General features: G+C 39.0%; 2 protein-coding genes across 3 annotated transcripts in view; both read left to right on the top strand.

Annotated features, from left to right (window-relative positions):
* Positions 1-5921, top strand: part of MYOT (myotilin) — a 22322-nt gene extending 16401 nt beyond the window's left edge. For both annotated transcript variants that reach the window (XM_017500961.2, XM_017500963.2), the window contains 5 exons: positions 106-238; positions 1499-1706; positions 4126-4291; positions 4938-5071; positions 5287-5921. In XM_017500961.2, coding sequence (XP_017356450.1) covers positions 106-238; positions 1499-1706; positions 4126-4291; positions 4938-5071; positions 5287-5459 — 814 coding nt within the window. In that variant the 3' untranslated portion in view covers positions 5460-5921. The remainder of the gene's footprint in view (positions 1-105; positions 239-1498; positions 1707-4125; positions 4292-4937; positions 5072-5286) is intronic.
* Positions 5922-8420: 2499 nt separating this feature from the next.
* The window catches only part of PKD2L2 (polycystin 2 like 2, transient receptor potential cation channel), a gene marked incomplete at its 5' end in the record, with an annotated part of 38845 nt that continues 28507 nt past the window's right edge, over positions 8421-18758 (top strand). Inside the window, 4 exons of the mRNA XM_017500959.2 lie at positions 8421-8577; positions 10781-10914; positions 12677-12933; positions 15934-16155. Of these exons, the coding sequence (XP_017356448.2) occupies positions 8421-8577; positions 10781-10914; positions 12677-12933; positions 15934-16155 (770 nt within the window). The remainder of the gene's footprint in view (positions 8578-10780; positions 10915-12676; positions 12934-15933; positions 16156-18758) is intronic.

Genomic DNA, 18758 nt, shown 5'->3' with positions numbered 1-18758 from the left:
AAAAAAAAAAAAAAAAAAAAAAAAATTGATGGCTAAACTATATTTGTGCAAAATGAAAAGCAATAACAATGTTTATGCATAGTTGTTACCAAAATATTTTTGTAGAAGTAGATCATCCTCAAGGGGAACTGTGAATGATCAGGATGCAATCCAGGAGAAATTTTACCCACCACGTTTCATTCAAGTACCAGAGAACATGTCGATTGATGAAGGAAGATTCTGCAGAATGGACTTCAAAGTAAGAGAAGAGTTCAAAAGTAATGGGGGGAAATTAACAATAGGGTACTAAGTTTTGAAAATGTCCTTTTCCTACTTTATAGTTTGCAAAGCAGTATGTACAATGGACAAGAACACAAATTCTGAAGTCAAAGTGATGTGGGTTTGAATTCTGGCTCTGCCACCTTCCAGATAAGCAACCTTAGACAAGTCATTTAACCTCTCTGTGCTTTTGTCTAATCTGTAAAGTGGGATAACAAATACCCCAAAAAGTTATGAGGATTAACCAAGTAAATAGGTATACCTAATAAATACTCTTTGTAAGTGAAGCTATCAGAACAATAGAATTTCTAAAGTATAATGCCTTTTATTTATTTATTTATTTTTTTGAGACAGGTTCTTGTTCTGTCACACAGGCTGGAGTGCAATGGCACCATCTCAGTTCACTGCAACCTCCATCTCCCAGGCTCAAGCCATCCTTCCACCTTAGCCTCCCTAGTAGCTAAAACTACAGGCGCACACCACCACACCCAGCTGGTCTAGAGCTCCTGGGTTCAAGGCAATCCACTCGCCTCAGCTTCCCAAAGTGTTGGGATTACAGGCTTGAGCCCCCATGCCCAGCCTTAAAGTATTACGTTTCTCCAATTATCCTCTATCAAGAAATTCAAACCACCTTGCTTTCTCTTGGCCTAAAAGAGTCCCTCAGACCAGAAATGCTCTTTAGAAGAGGCTATATTTTTATTATCCTCATTTTGGAGAATTTTTCCTTATAAAATTTTTTTCCAGATTCCTTATGAACTATAGTGTCAAAGCTTTGGATTTCATTGTTAAACGTTTATGTAAAAACACTTAACAAATTGCCATTTATATGACAAACTACAGCTCAAGAACACTCTGTTTTAGGAAAATTACTCATTAGATCAGCAAGCTTCACATATGTTTGCCTCTGGAACTTCACTTGCAGTCACATTTAGCCAGAAAAGCCATACAACTTCCATATTCCTTACGGTAACCAATGTAACATAAATTAATGTTCTAAATATAGTAAATAAGAGTTCGTAAAGAGACTGAGGTTGCATGTGAAACACTTATGGTTTGAGATAGTCTACAGGGATCTTAGTCTCCAATGTTTTGTTTAAAAAAAATTATAAATACCTTTTTGAGCTGCTGCTTTGCATTTCAATCACAAACCCAGGGATTGTTTAAATTCATATATGGAAGAATAGATTCCAGTGATGTTATACTTTAAAATTCTGCCATCTCCTTGTGTTTTTCTTTCTAGGTGAGTGGACTGCCGGCTCCTGATGTGTCATGGTATCTAAATGGAAGACCAGTTCAATCAGATGATTTGCACAAAATGATAGTGTCTGAGAAGGGTCTTCATTCACTCATCTTTGAAGTAGTTAGAGCTTCAGATGCAGGGGACTATGTATGTGTTGCCAAGAATAGGGCAGGAGAAGCCACCTTTACTGTGCAGCTGGATGTCCTTGGTAAGCCTCCAAAGGGACCCTTGAGAATGCCTTAAAATCCAGAAGTATTTTAAAAAGAATGTATTTTAAAAGAAAAGCCCAGCATACTTCATATTTAAGGTTAACGTCTACATAACCTATTGGAATGCCCATTTTTATCTACAAACCACAGAACAAATATATGTATTATATATATATATATATGCACGCACACACACACACACGTATGTATATACAGACACATATATATACACACACATATATATCTATTATATATGTATAAAAGAAAGTCAGTGAAACTAGAATGACCAGATCTACGACCAAAGCTTTGTAACTGTAGAGTCTCAAAATGAAAATCTTAGTCTAATCATTTCTCTAATCTTCATTTCTCCAAAATGAGGATAATAAAAATAACCAATCTGACTCATAATATTACAGAATTATCATAATCTGTCATAATATTAAATACATAGTTTAAAAGTGAAGAGTAGGCAGGGTATAGTGACTCAGGCCTGTAATCCTAACACTTTAAGAGGCGCCAGGGTGGGAGGATCACTTGAGCCAAGGAGTTTAAGACCAGCCAGGGTAATAAATAGCAAGACCTTCTTTGTCTCTACAGAAAATAAAAAAATTAGCTGGGCATAGTGGTGTACACCTATAGTCCCACCTACTAGAGAGGCTAAGGTGGGAGGATAGCTTGAGCCTGGAGTTTGAGGTTATAGTGAGCTATGATTGTACCACTGCACTCAGGCCTGCGTGACAGAGTGAGACCTTGTTTAAAAAAATTTCTTAAAAAAACAAGAGTAAATATCAGCTTTTAGCCTTAGACTATGTCCTCTTTACTAGGAAACTAGTGTCTAATTATAACCCAAACAGGCCCATTTGCTTTAGAAAACAGGTATGACTAAATTTATGTCTCAAATCCTTCTTAAGTAGGGCAGCTCTTATAAAACTGGTGTCTGGTTTTGAAATTTTACACTTTAAGTGCTTTAAATGTACAGGTTGAGTATCCCTAATCCAAAAACTGAAATCCAAGATGCTCCAAAATTGACACGACACACACAGGAAATGTTCATTAGAGCATTCTGGATTTTCAAATTAAGGATGTTCAACAAGTATAAAGCTAATATTCTAAAATTTTTTTTTAAATCAGAAATTAAAATACTTCTAGTCTCAAGCATCTCAGATAATGGATACTCAACCCATACCACATTTTTAATACTTTAAGTCATTGTATATTGCATTAGAGACATTTTGCTATAATTCACTGTTTATTATATAAGTTTGATTGGATTAAAGGACAAGCTATTTTCTTGAGTTTATATTCTACCCAGACCAATACAAAATCTTTAAGATAATTCCATAATATACCAAAGGGCCTCAATCTCAGGGAAAAACTGGTGAGCTGGAAATTTTCAAAAACACATACAATTTAAGTGATTAAAGTTTAGGCAAATTCTATTTGTACCAATGGCTTCCGAAATACTATAATAGTAGAGCTGAAAGAGTTCTTGGCTGTCATCTGTTCAATTTCATTTCTCCTTCAGAAAAACCAGGGTTATGATACTGAACTATCATTTCCTCTTTCCCCTCAGGTAGTTGAAAATAAGGTCATAATAATTACTGATATTCCCATATTCCTTCACAGTTTACAAAGTATCTCTTTGTTTATTATCTCATTTGTTCCTTACAATTATTTTATGTGGTAGGCACAACGGTCACTACTACCTGGATTTTTTTTAAAACTATAGATAAAACTGAGGATTAGAGAAACTAAATAAAATTTTACCAATTTGGCACGGCTTGTGGAGCCAAAAGATAATCTGAACCCAAGTTGTCTGACACTCTTTCCATCACTCATGCTGCCTCCCTATAGATGAGATGATAAAGAGTATAACTTAAATTTGGTCCAGGCGCGGTGGCTCATGCCTGTAATCCCAGCACTTTGGAAGGCTGAGGTGAGCGGACCACTTGAGGCCAGGAGTTAAGAGATCAGCCTGGCCAACACAGCAAAAACCTGTGTCCACTAAAAAAAATACAGAAATTTGTTGGGCGTGGTGCACTTCTGTAATCCCAGGTACTCAGGAGGCTGAGGCAGGAGAACCCCTTGAACTTGGAAGGTGGAGGTTGCAGTAAGTCAAGATCACACCACTGCATTCCTGAAAAGCAAGACTCCATCTCAAGAAAAAAAGAATGTGACTTAAATTTGAATGAAATATAATTATCTGATTATCAATTCAATGAATCATTACATTACAGTTTAGAATTCTGAATGGTATAATAAAATAGTATTGCATATCTTTTTAACTAAGAACTTCTAATTCTGTTGCTGTTGCTTTTTAACATTTTAATATCAACATACAAATTTCATAATACCTTGGTTTGATTTAATGCCTTTTTATAATATTTCAAATACTTGAATTTTTATATTAATATATAGCAAAAGAACATAAAAGAGCACCAATGTTTATCTACAAACCACAGAGCAAAAAAGTTTTAGAGGGAGACTCAGTGAAACTAGAATGCCAGATCTCTGCTATACCTCCACCAAAGCTTTTCTGGAAAAGAAATAATGAAATGGTACAATTCAACACTGACCGAATAAGGTAGGATATGTATTTCTAGACTTACTATAGTTTATTTACTTACTATAGTTTATTTCCAGCTATACTTTTTAACATGCATTATAAATGGCATGTATTTATCTCAATTTGTCTAGTTTTTAAAACACTAAAGAAAAATAAAATATATATTAGATAATAAATACAAGAAAACTTCAAAAAGCCAAATTCCACTAATCAGAAATGTAAGCCATAAAGTAGACTAGGATTTATCTTTTATCAACAATGATGAAAGACAGCTCAAGGACACAAATGACATAAACCAGATTAAGGGGGGGGATGTTGTCTCTTTTTTTTTTTTACAAAAAGCCTCAGCCTTTATTAACAAAGGAGGAGGTAGAAGACAGATAAGGGAACAGGTCAGGATTCCTCCTTTCCCCTATGCATAAACATAAATACAAACACAGAAACACAGGGACCATCAGATCAGGGGACAGATTGAAGGGCAGAGGGAGACACCACCCAAGTGAGAATCTTTAATTTAAAAAGACCAATAGCTATTTGGCAATAAATAGATACAGCTTCGGAATTTTCAAATGCTTCTTTTTCTTCTTAGTCTGACTGTAGGTTAGAGACATCCACTTCACAGAAATAATTCCTATACTTTCATTTCTTAAAAATTTTTTTTCAGCTTATATCAAGATAACACTGGAAGAGTTACTTTACTGATAAAAGATGTAAACAAGAAAGATGCTGGGTGGTATACTGTGTCAGCAGTTAATGAAGCTGGAGTGACCACATGTAACACAAGATTAGATGTTACAGGTATGTCATACTATTAACCAAAGTATTACAAGGGATTTAACTAGGAAGATTTAATAAGAAATGCAAATCCCAGCAGAGTATAAAATTTGAGAGATTTTCCCCATATATAATCAGTTTTGGTTCTTTTTTCTTTTCCTGTCTGATCATAAATACCTAGTATGGCCAATTTGGTTAGAACAGGTTTTCTGAATCAACTTTTATATGATCTATTTCAGCACGTCCAAACCAAACTCTTCCAGCTCCTAAGCAGTTACGGGTTCGACCAACCTTCAGCAAATATTTAGCACTTAACGGGAAAGGTTTGGATGTGAAACAAGCTTTTAACCCAGAAGGAGAGTTTCAGCGTTTGGCAGCTCAATCTGGACTCTATGAAAGTGAAGAACTTTAATAACTTTACCAACATTGGAAAACAGCCAACTACACTATTAGTAATATATTTGATTACATTTTTTGAAATTAATCCATAGCTGTATTAACAGATTATGGTTTTAATTAGGTAATATAGTTAATATATATTTATAATATTATTTATCCTTGACTCTTGCACATTCTATCTACTCTTCTGATTTGTGAAGCCTACAGAAAATCTGGGTATATGGATTTGTAACTGTAGAAGATGATCTTAAAATGCAGGATTTTAACATTTAAGTCATACACATTTAACAATTACAGGTTATAAATTAATATCAACTTTTTAAACACATCTAATACTTGTAATAAGGTTTACTGGTACTGCTTTCTAAATACTGTTTTACCTGTTTTCTCTTGTAGGAATACTAACATGGTATAGATTATCTGAGTGTTCCACAGTTTTATGTCAAAAGAGAATAAAATTCAATTATTTAAAACAGACTGTCTCCTCTTCACAAAAGACTAGATCTGTAAAATAAAACTCCACTCAGCAAAACCTATGAATAACAAGTTCCAAAAGAGCAATATTATATTCTAGAACAGTGTGAAGCTCACTTACAGCTCAGCCAATTCCTCTAGAAACTGAGCTAGACTTTCCATGGTTTGCACTTCAAAGGCAACCACAATAACTTAAATTATGACTGAATCTACAGAATTATGATTTTGTTTTAACCAAATAGGTCTCTAATTCTTCAGGATTTTTTAGTCTGTTATGCTCAAAGGAATAAGAATAGTTTCATTCTTGCCTCGGCAGCACATATACTAAAATCGGAATGCCATAGAGGAATAAGAATGGTCTCTAGAGGTTGCCTGCTTAATTCTCATAGTTAATGTAAATTTGACAGCCCTGTAGCCCCAGCTGCTGGGAGAGGTTGAGCTGGGGATTCCTTAATTTGAGTCCAGACTGGGAAACATAGCGAGACTCCATCTTTTAAAATTATTATCGGCCGGTGCAGTGGCTCACGCCTGTAATCTCAGCACTCTGGGAGGCCGAGGCGGGTGGATCACCTGAGGTCAGGAGTTCAAGACCAGCCTGGCCAACACGGTGAAACCCTGTCTTAAAAAATAAAACTATCATGTAATGCCTATATATGGGTGTTTTTCCTCCAATAATTTCAATTTCAAATAACCTGTTACATTAGAAAGCATAATTTTGTGAGCAGCTGAGAGTCCCAGTACGAGAAAGCCCAAATCCTTTTGTTAAAACTATTCTATAGCTCTTTCTTTTCTTCAGGCCTCTAGTTTCCTCTAGTTCACTGGCTGTCAGCCTTTTGCGAGGCCTCTCCTGATCCTTTTATCAATGGTAGTTTTTGACCCTCACTACTGTGTGGCCTAGCTTTGCCTTTTATCTACACATAAAACAGCATTTATCGACATCAGTCTACATGTCTTTCAGGGAAATCACAAAAGTGGCTTTATCTTTTACTTTAAAACTGTGTAGTGGTTTTCTTTGCAGGTTTCCCTGGAGCCTTTGGACTGGATTCCATTTTATTTTCCTTTTTATCAACACAAGAATCCGTCCTGTCTTACATGCTGGAGAGCTTTTTGTTGCCTTAATTTACAGCCAAATTAGTTTGGCCTTTTCTGTAGCTGGTTTATCAACCTTCTCATCTTTGCAAAGCTTCTGGGTCAGATGTGGGTCTGGCCTCCCAAGGACTCCTGTTTTCGCCTGCCCTTTCACACAATCACTGCAGGGTTTTTCATCTATTTTAACGTTAGGTGGGGCAGGGGAGTGGAAGCTACTTCCAGCAACAGCTCTCGGTTAATAACCAGTTTCTGTAAGTAGCAGCAGCAGCAGCGTAGGGTCACGGTTAGGCATTCGGGCTTGGGCATCCAACAGACTTGGCCCCAACTTTCAGTGAATTATTTCATTTCTCAGCGTCTCGGTTTCTTCGGGACTAAAATGAGGACAAAAATACCTACCTTTCACGGAGGTGGATGTGGAGACTAAACAAAGCGATAAATGTTAAAGACATTCGAGAAAGAGAAGCCCGTGATAATGAATGAATGCGATTTTTAAGCCCACAGCCAGGTTATTCCCAGAAGTTGGCCCTCCACACCAGACCCCCCGCAACCAGCCGCCCGCAGACCCTGCGGCGCAGCCGCGGTGGCGACTCGTCGAGTAGCTCGCAGCCCTGGAGGAGCTGGGGCCTCGCGCAGGCGTCAGCGCCGAGCAGCGCGCGCCGGGACACTAGCGCGCAGGCGCCGCGGCGTCGGGCGGACGAACCGGCGGTGTAGTCTAAGTCCTCCATGGCTGAGGCGTCGCGGTGGCACCGAGGCGGTGAGGGATGCTCCTAAGGAGTGGGAGGGACAGGGGCGATATGGCAATTTCAGACACCCTGGAAGGAACTCTGCGGCTCCAAATTCATGTGAGCGATGTGACTGGCGACACCTTTAGCCCTCACAGCCTCCCCTGGAGAAACGGAGAGGGACAGATGGTCCCATTGCACCGAGGGGAAAACCGAAGCCCTGGGCGCCGTGGCACTCCCCTCTTGCCAGAGGCTTGAGATGGGCGTTGCCACCTGCTGTCTAGTTGCCGTCGCTAGGCCGGTCTCTAAAGTCCTTTGTTGATCTGGGGAATCGTGACCTTGACAGAATTCAAGCGGGGTGCTCTTTCCCCCTCCAGCAGAAACTAGCCTTCCCAAGAAGCAGTATTGAGGGTGGAGAAAACGGTTAGGACAGATGAGGGGTTTTGCTTGTTTTGTAATTTGCTTTTTCATCTTAAGACAGGACTGGTGAGAAGACATCATGATATAAAATCTGTTATTAATAGTATATAGTCAAAAAATGACGACCCGCTTACCCTGATGGGAAAATTTAGTAATTATTCCTGCCTCGTAAAACTAAGAATTGAAAAATAGCTAGAAGCTGTTGGAGCTTTCCTCCTCTCAATGTAATGACTAAAAGTGGTTGTGGTTTTTCCATTGTTGTCACTTAAAAACATTATAAATTACATAATAATGTAAGGAAAAATTTTGTCTTATATCTCACAGGGACTTCGAAACATAAGCTGCATTACAGAAAGGAAGTAGAAATTAGAACCACACTTCAGGAGTTGTTACTCTACTTAATTTTTTTAATAAACCTATGTATATGTAAGTACACGGATATAAATAAAGATACTGTTTGAACTAAGAAGTTAAAATGTGGAGATGAAAAATAAAACATCTAGACTTCAAAACCTTAAGCTGTGAGGCTACTAAAACTCAAAATATAGTGACACAGTTTACATATAATCTTAAATTCATTTAGATTCATTTCATTTAGAAATTGACTATTTCCAGTTCTTAAGGGGCAAAATTTTACATCGCATATATAAGAAGCTTCCAGCCGGGCGCGGTGGCTCAAGCCTGTAATCCCAGCACTTTGGGAGGCCGAGGCAGGTGGATCACGAGGTCAAGAGATCGAGACCATCCTGGTCAACATGGTGAAACCCCGTCTCTACTAAAAATACAAAACATTATCTGGGCATGGTGGTGCGTGCCTGTAATCCCAGCTACTCAGGAGGCTGAGGCAGGAGAATTGCCTGAACCCAGGAGGCGGAGGTTGCGATGAGCCGAGATCGCGCCATTGCACTCCAGCCTGGGAAACAAGAGTGAAACTCCGTCTCAGAAAAAAAAAAAGAAGCTTCCCTATATTGATTGAATATAATTATTCCTTTCATTTGGCATTTCTGTCCTGAACATAATTCATCCCTTGGGCTGGCAACTGCAATTTTATTTTGTTGAGAGTCATATAGACACATCAACTGAGTTTTATAAATCAAAGTACAAATGAGGCCAAAGTTCATCTTGGTGTCTGCCATTAGCTTGGTTCTTTTCACTGACCTAATGCAGTTAAAAAAATACATATGTTTGTGCTGAGTCAATGCAAATCATTAGGAAGGATTGGGAAAACATCTCAACCTGCATTCCACCTATCTGTGGGTCAATAGCATTGGCTTAATATGTGAAGAGGAGTATTAAAGAGCATTTGTCTTTATGGCACCCAATATACAGTTGATGAAAGCTCAAATTTATCTCATGTTGCTATGTGCTACACACTGGAAGTTGTATAGCAATTAAGTAATTAATTAGTGGTGTAGGGTGAGTTCGAGTTCCATCTTGATTGAAAAGACAACTATAAAATTAGCCAGGTATGGTGGCACACACCTGTAGTCCTAGCTACCCAGGAGGCTGAGGTGGAGGACTGCTTGAGCACAGGAGGTCCAGGCTGCAGTGAGCTTTTATTGCAATGACTGCACTCCAGCCTGGGTGACAGGCTGACACCCTGTCTCAAGGAAAAAAAAAAAAAAGAAAAAATAATAACTGTAGCCAACTTTTTAAATTAAGATATCTTAGACTGCTTTATAAAAGCTTAGTTATGGAAACTACGTGCTTACTACAAAACATTTGAAAATGTTAAAAATTAAAAGATTACATATAATCCCGTTATTCAGAGGTTTTTAAAGGACACTTTTTTATATATAATAAAGCTACCTGAATCTCCATTTATAATATGATTTTTTTTTTTTTTTTTGAGACAGAGTCTCACTCTGTCACCCAGGATGGAGTGCATTGGCATGATCTCAGCTCACTGCAACCTCCACCTCCTGGGTTCAAGCGATTCTCCTGCCTCAGCCTCCCAGGTAACTGGGATTACAGGCCTGTGCCACTACACCCGACTAATTCTCTAAATTTTTTGTAGAGACGGGGTTTCACCATGTTGGTCAGGCTGGTCTTGAACTCCCGACCTCAAGTGATCCACCTCAGCCTCCCAAAGTGCTGGGATTACAAGTGTGACACCACACCCGGCCACTAGTTAATATTTTTTAAAAACTCATGTGCCAAAACACAGTTTTAAATGTTCTATGTGCATCATCTCACTTCTCACAACAAAACTAGGAGGTAAGAGATACTATCCCTGTAATGGGACTCAAACCCTCATCTCTGAATTTAAAGTCTTTATAACCTTAACCACTCACCATACTATATTGCCTTACTCTCATGTAAAGAAAAAGCCAACTTGCAGAGTAGTGTGTATGATGTCTCCTCATTTTTATAAACTTATTTTCTTTATAAATGTGTATGCATAAAGAAAAATCTGAAGAATATTTGCCAAACTAATTCTAGAAACTACATCCTACTTTTTATATTTCTACTTTAGATTTGTTTCAATTATTACTTTTATAATTAGATAAAATAATAAAGTTTAATTTTCAAAACAAAATTGAGAACAAAATGTAACATTTTTAATCCTGATAAGTTTTTAAATGTAAATTATTAAACAATTTTTTAAACAAAAAATTCTTCTCCTTAGTGACTTTTGGGATGGTAAACCCACATACATATTACTTAAACAAAGTTATGTCATCCCTATTTTTGGACACTTCTGTGCCTGGTGAAGAAAGAACCAACTTTAAGTCTATTCGCAGCATAACTGATTTTTGGAAGGTAAAGTATCGTGTGACTGTGGATGAAGTAGATTTAGGTAGTCCATGAACTCTTGGCATACATAGTGAGCACCCAATGAATATCTTTTGAAGAAACAAGTAAAAATAAATATCATTTCTTGAAACCATTAGAAACAACCAACCAGTAAGTGTTTATTGAGAGCCTATGTTCTCATTGTGATACTATTCTTGTAACTTTTTTAAAAATTGATTTTTTTGGCCAGGCATGGTAGCTCACACCTGTAATCCCAGCACTTTGCTTTGGGAGGCTGAGGTGGGTGGATCACCTGAGATCAGGAGGTCGAGACCAGCCTGACCAACATGGTAAAACCCTGTCTCTACTAAAAAATACAAAAATTAGCCGGGTGTAGTGGCGGGTGCCTGTAATCCCAGCTACTGAGGAGGCTGAGGCAGGAGAATCACTTGTACCCAGGAGGCAGAGATTGCAGTGGGCCAAGATCCCACCATTGTACTCCAGCCTGGGGAACAGAGCAAGACTCTATCAAAAAAAAATTTTGATTTTTTTTAAACATTCTCATTTCATTTGTTAAATAGAAGACTTGCATCTTATGTGAGGGTTAGGATCTAGTCAGTCTATAATTGTGTATAGTGAAATGTACTCTTAAAAAGTTCTTTAATTGCCCAGACAGTGTAATATATGTGGTTTTGGCATACAACCCTTTACTGTGTATTTGTGTTTCAGTAATATTCAGTATATAACAAAAAGTACATATAAGAATATCATGGTGTTTTTACTTACGTAAGGGAATCATTCCTTCAGCATTGGAATAGACTTGCTTTTTCCATTACATTTAACGTAACAACATGCTCACATTATGAGGAAAGAACAGTTAAGGGGACAGCAGTTTCAGCTATCCCAGGACACAAAACCTGGCATATGCACATTGGGGCATATAAGAACAAGGCAGTTAGAGAAGGCTTTCAGTGGTGATGACGATTTAGTTGCATTTTGAAGGATGAATCAGGGATGGATATTTTAGGACAAACAAACAGTATGTTCTATAAGTAATTCTACACGTGGAGCTACGTTTGGTATTGTGGGCATGTGGAAGATGAGGTGGAAAAGGCCAAATTATGAATTGGACAAAGGTCATATCATGAATGCTGTACAGGATTTTGAAACTTATCAAGGAGACAGGGTCATTTCTTGAAAGTGAGAGGGCAAGTGTGAGATCCTAGCTGATTAGATGAAATAGAAAAGAATAATAAAAGAAGTGGAGGTCACCCTGCCACTTTGTTATTATGTTATCTGAAGTATGTATGTGGCCAATGGCAGAGAAGACAAAAGGAGGAAGTAAATAAACCCTGGGCTTGGGATCTCAGAACGAGCAGCAAGGGGCAGAGCCTGGAGTAGCAGGCACCATGGCCAGAGTTGGGGAGGAGAGTTGGGAGGAGATGTACAGACATCTTTGGGGTGAAGTCATGATGTATGGCTATGACCAGCTCTGATACTCATGTATTGGAAGAAAATTTTCAATTTACTCATATAAGGAGAGAAGAAGGGCTATGGGATTCAATGCGTTAATGCTTGTAAAGTGCTTAGAGCAGGGCCTAGTACACAGTACATGCTTAATGAGTGTTAACCATCCGCAGTAGCTTCATTAGCATTACCATTACCATTAATGGTGGCTCGGTCAGCAGTTTAATTTTCATACTCAAAATCTCTTATGCATAATGTTATGAATGTAGATTCTATTGACATGAAAATATTTTTCCCATGACATTTATTTTTCTATATGAAGTTTATGGAAGGACCCCTTTTGGAAGGTCTGTATTGGGATTCATGGTACAGTAACCAGCAGCTGTATGATTTGAAGAACAGCAGTCGTATCTACTATGAGAACTTACTTCTAGGAGTCCCCAGAGTTCGTCAACTAAAAGTCCGCAACAACACATGCAAAGTCTATTCATCTTTTCAGTCTTTGATAAGCGAATGTTATAGCAAATACACTTCTGCAAATGAAGACCTCTCTAATTTTGGCCTTACAAGTAATAGTGAGTAAGTAGCATAAAATTATACTGCAATTTTTTCTAGCATTTACCATTGTATCTTTTAGATGTGTGTTTTCCAAGTAACGCCAGATGGGGCCTGGAAGGATAAGGAGATTGTTTCAACAGAAAAAAAAAAAAAAAAAAGGAAGATTGGGAGATAGCAGTGTTTAGAAAAGGAAAGGTGAACCTATTATTTTTGTCTATTTTAGGATGCAAAGTGTTTTCTTTTTTCTGACTTTGGTATATGAAGTGCTTAATCATATTCGACACAGGGCAAAGCATCAACTTTTGCTTCTAAAATGGTCAATTACTCTGCTTTTCTGGCTATGGCAAGATGCCCACAACACATCCCCAGGACGATTTAGGATCCTTAGTGGGTGTCTTAGATGTGCTGTGTCACTTCTCTCCTCTCTCACTCTGCCTTCCTTCAGTGATTTTTTCTTTCAATGTCCCTGCTAAAATGGGGCGGTTATGCTCTATAGCATCCCATAAAACATTATGGGTGTACGCCACAGCACCCAGCCCATTCTCTTAACTATTATAGTACTATTCACTTTCTTTCAACCCAAAATTACAAGATAAAGTAATTATTTACATATTTTAAATTGGAATCTAAACTAATCTTTTAGTTATTTTTATATTCCAAATTCTCATAACAAGTACAAATACTTTATTAAATACCAAAATTAACACTATCAATTGGGTTTATTTTACTATCTCTATACTTTACTGAAGTTGTGAGTTAATATCTGTTAATCCTCAACGATGAAAAAAGGATCAATTTGTACTTGTCTAAAATGTAAAATTCACTAATTAAAAACAAAAATTGGAAGCTAGGAGAGAGCTGACATAACAGATCTTCCTGTTTCCACTTAATAGTCATGTGTGGAAAACACTCAAAAATAAAACTATGGAAGTTTCACTAAAACATAGGTACTTCTGGCCAGGTGTGGTCCCAGCACTTTGGGAGGCCGAGGTGGGTGGATCACTTGAGGTCAGGAGTTCGAGACCAGCCCAGTCAAGATGGTGAAACCCCACCTCTACTAAAAATACAAAAATTAGCCAGGTGTGGTAGTGCGCACCTGTAATCCCAGTATCCAGGCTACTTGAAAGGCTGAGGCAGAAGAATCACTTGAACCTGGGAGGCGGAGGTTGTAATGAGCTGAGGTTGTGCCACTGCACTCCAACCTGGGTGACAGAGAGAGACTCCATCTCAAAAAGAGAAAAAATAAAAAACATAGGTACTTTTTCCTAGCAGTGTCACTTTCCCTCCCGGCTGAAACATAGTGTTATTAGTAGAAAAACAAGTTTAATCAGTGTATATTTGAATAACCTTTCAAATCCGTTTTGGGGGAACTGAATAGAGAGACTGAAATAAGGAATCAAAGCTTTCTTTTTTGGATATCCTATAATTAAAAGTTAAAAAGATGAAATTTTAAAAATGGTTTTTTTTAGACAGAATCTCACTCTGCCACCCAGGCTAGAGTGCAGTGATGCAGTCTTGGCTCACTGCAGCCTCCGCCTTCTGGGATCAAGAGATTCTCCTGCCTCAGCCTCCCACATAGCTGGGATAGCAGGCACACACCACCATACCCAGCTAATTTTTGTATTTTTAGCAGAGATGGGGTTTCACCATGTTGGCCAGGCTGGTCTTGAACTCCTGGCCTCAAGTGATCCACCTGCCTCAGTCTCCCAAAGTGCTGGGATTATAGGCATGAGCCACTGCACCCAGCCCAAAATTTAGTTTATACACAGTTTATTTTGATTGTATGTACTTTCATTAAAATAAAATATATATGTAACAACATAGACTTTGTAACAAAGTTTTTATTGAACATTTATAAACAATATATGACATTTATAAGACAGACTATGAAGCACCTTGTTTTCTCATTCTGAACCCTTGATATTCTTGTCCTACTCACACTAAACATCTCATAACAGAAACAACCTGTTAAAGAAAAAAAAAATAGTCATCATTTTCCAGATTCTAAGATTCCTGAGGCAACAGTTGGATTTTTTTGCTGTTTTTTTTTTTGTTTGTTTTTTAGAGATGGGATCTCCCTATGTGGCCTAGGCTACAGTGCAGGGACTATTCACAGACACCATCATAGACACTGCAACTTCAAACTCCTGGCCTCAAGCAGTCCTCTTCTCCTCTCAGCCTCCTGGGTAGCTAGAACTACAGGCATATGCCACCAAACCTAAAGACGGATTTTTTTTTTTTTTTTCCTGAGATAAGGTCTGACTTGGTCACCCAGGCTGAAGTGCTGGAGTGTGGTAACACAATCGTAGCTCAATGCAGTCTTGAACTCCTGGGCTCAAGCAGTACTCCTGCTTCAGACTCCTGAGTAACGAGGACTGCAGGCACATACTGCCATGCACAGCTAATTTTTGAAATATTATAGATTTTTGAAAAATTTTCTCATAGCACCTAGTCCAGTGGTGTTGCCCACCATAAGCATTAAAAAGTAAAAAAATATATTAAATTTAATTAAATATTAATCCTTTGAACTTAATCCTTAACACATTGTCTTGCTTTAAAATTACTATAATACTTATGAATTTACTACTACTTTTTAAAAAACTACTACTTTTGTTTTTTTTTTGTTTGTTTGTTTGTTTTGAGACAGGGTCTGGCTCTGTTGCTCGGGCTGGAGAGCAGTGGTACGATCACAGCTCACTACAGCTCGACTTCCCGGGCCCAAGCAATATTCCCACTTCAGCCTCCTGAGTAGATGGGACTACAGGCACATGCCACCATGACTGGCTCGTTTTTGTATTTTTTTTATAGAGATAGGGCTTCACCACATTGCCCAGGCTGGTCTTGAACTACTGGGCTCAAGGGATCTGCCTGCCTCAGCCTCCCAAAGTGTTGGGATTACAGGCGTGAGCCACCACACCAGGTCAAAAAACTACTACTTTTGAACAAAGATTAACTTAAATTCTTAGAATACTTCTCAGCTGGGCTTTCTCATTTCACCGTTATTCTTTTTATGTCTAACAGATGGAGGTACTCTACTTCTAATACCAACTCCCCTTGGCACTGGGGATTTCTTGGTGTTTACCGAAATGGGGGATATATTTTCACTTTATCAAAATCAAAATCTGAAACCAAAAACAAGTTCATTGACCTTCGACTCAACAACTGGATCACAAGAGGGACCAGAGTTATTTTTATTGATTTTTCCTTATATAATGCTAATGTAAATCTGTTTTGTATTATCAGGTGAGTGACTCAGAACTTTTTTTTTCATAGACAGTGGTCAATGGCCTACAAAACTTCTTTATTAGCACAACCAACCCTTGAACAACATGAGTTTGAACTACCCAGGTTCCACTTAGATATGGATTTTTTTTCAGTAATATATTGGAAAAATTTGGGGACCTTTGTGACAATTTGAAAAAAATTCCCAAACCATGTAGCCTAGAAATACTGAAAATTAAGAAAAAGTTAAGTATGTTATGAATTAATAAAATACATGTACTCATCTATTTTATCACTATCGTAAAATATATACAAATCTATTATAAGTTAAAATGTCAAAAACTTATGCACACAAACGTGTCACTATTTGTAGTCAAGAAAAATATAAACAAATGTAAAGATGCAATACTAAATCATAACTGTGTAAAATTAACTAGAGTACACACTGTACTACTGTAATAATTTTGTAGCCATCTCCTGTTGCTATTGCAGTGAACTCTAGTGTTGTATCCATTTAAAGTGTCGTGTGATGCTCACCACCTTCACATAAGCAGTTCGTCTCTCCAGTAAATTGCATATCTCAGAAAAAAAAATGATCTCTCATAGTTCTTGTGTGTTTTTTATCACATTTAGTGCAATACTATGAACCTTTAATAACACCATGGGACCCATAGAAAGTGCCACTAGTGATACTGGGGATGCTCCCATGAAGCAGAGAAATGTCATGACATTACAAGAGAAAGTTGAATTACTTGTTATGTATCATAAATTGATGTCTGCAGCTAAAGTTGCCCACTATTTCAAGATAAATGAATCCAGAGACTAAAGATCATTGCCCTGGGGGTAGGGAGAGGGAAAGAAAATTCATGAAGCCATCACTGCAGCTATGCCAACAGGTGTGAAACCTTGCTTTTTACAAAATACCTTTTTATTTCATTGAAAATGCAGCTTCTGTGTGAATGCAGGATTGCTATAGGAAAGGCATACCTTTAGATTCTTTTTTTTTTTTTTTTGCCAAATTGCAGGGTCTTTATTGCCGGCAGCCACGGAGGACTCGCGTCTCTCCAACCCATGGCCCCGAAAGGAGAGTGTCAAGACCTTTTATACCCGTAAAACCACCTCGGGAGTGAGGGTGAGGGGCAGGGGTGGCGGTGAGGGGCTTCAGATGTTCTGAGGGCTAGTGGATTCTGTAAATCACCTCCTGGGCAGAGATGAGGGTGAGGGGCTTCGGACATTCCAGTGGATTCCTGGGCGAAGATGAGGGTAAGGGCTCCGGACACTCTGAGGGCCAGGGGACTTTTTGACATTCTTACTGTTACTTGAGTGGTTCACAAAAGTCAAGATTAGCATTTGTTTACACATTGTCTGGGTAGGGTGGAAATTATGGTCCTTACTTATTCACATTTGGGTTATAGAGGGCAGTTTGAACAGAAAGCTGAGGTATGGTTGAGGTATGTAGTTTTATGGGGCTTTTACCATGTCACATTCCACCCTTATTTACAGTAATTCAGTCACTGATTCCTCCAACAGGTTAGTATTGTTTGTTGGTTCTAAGGGCTCATATCGAGACCTTAATATCATTAGTCTATGTTTTTGGTGTACCCTGATATAGTGGAGATAGTTTCACAACCCCAGTGGGGGCAAAAGAATTCATTTAAGTCTCCACAGTTCCATCTTTTTTTGTGTGTGGGGTGGTTCCTGGGCACAGATAGTTGTTGCTCTGCCCCTGAACTGCCGCACCCGGCTACACCTCCACTTGTTCTGAAATTTAGGTTGGGGCCCAGGAAGGCACAGAAGTCTAGGGGGAGAAGGTAATGGGTTTCTTTGGAATATACTCCAGGGTTAAGTTGACTAAGGTGGATCCCTTCCCAGTTAAGGAACTAACATATCCTCCGGTGGAGCCCATTGATAGTAGGTGGGTTCTAGAGGGATTTGCTATAGAGATTTACAACACGGATTAGGGTGGCGAGGGTGGTGACCGTGAAGAGTGCACATGTCTTAGCTTTAATGAATCAGGGGATGAGTGTTTGACGCTCCATTGTCTTTCCGGTGGGGCAGTCTTAACGTGGGTATGATGAATCCAGGCCATTAGTCCATCCACCTTGAGTGCGGTGGGTATGGTCAGGATAACCCTGTAGGGTCCCTTTCAACGGGGAATGAGTCCAGAGGTGTTGAATCCTTTAACAAGGACAGAGCCTCCGGGCTGGAAGGGGTGTGTTGGCTGGTCTTCGAGGTCCAATGGGGTGGGACGGGTGTCCTTAATGAGCTGGTGTATCTGGGGTTGAATAGACTGGAACGCCTGTAAGGACTCCGGAGGTTCCCGGGGCCCTGAGGAATTTCAGGTGAATGTCGGCCGGGTAGTCGCTCATCCTCCATGGGGCTGGAACTCTGGGGCCCTGGAACATCTCAGAGGGCGCCTCCCCTAGAGGTCCCAGAGGTGGGAGCGGCTGCCTGGGCAAGACTCTGGATGGCTTTTGTCTGGTGATGGACGAAGATAAATCTCAGTGGGACCTCCAAAATGTTGTGCTGGGCCGAGCATAGAAAGTCAACACCAAGACAAAAGTATGCCAAATTGCAGGGTCTTTATTGCCAGCGGCCACGGAGGACTCGCGTCTCTCCAACCC

Source organism: Cebus imitator, unplaced genomic scaffold (assembly GCF_001604975.1).
Source record: "Cebus imitator isolate Cc_AM_T3 unplaced genomic scaffold, Cebus_imitator-1.0 Scaffold274, whole genome shotgun sequence".
In the NCBI taxonomy this organism is placed as follows: domain Eukaryota; kingdom Metazoa; phylum Chordata; class Mammalia; order Primates; family Cebidae; genus Cebus; species Cebus imitator.
Note: the sequence above shows the minus strand (reverse complement) of the source record. Positions and strands in the feature narration are given on the sequence as shown.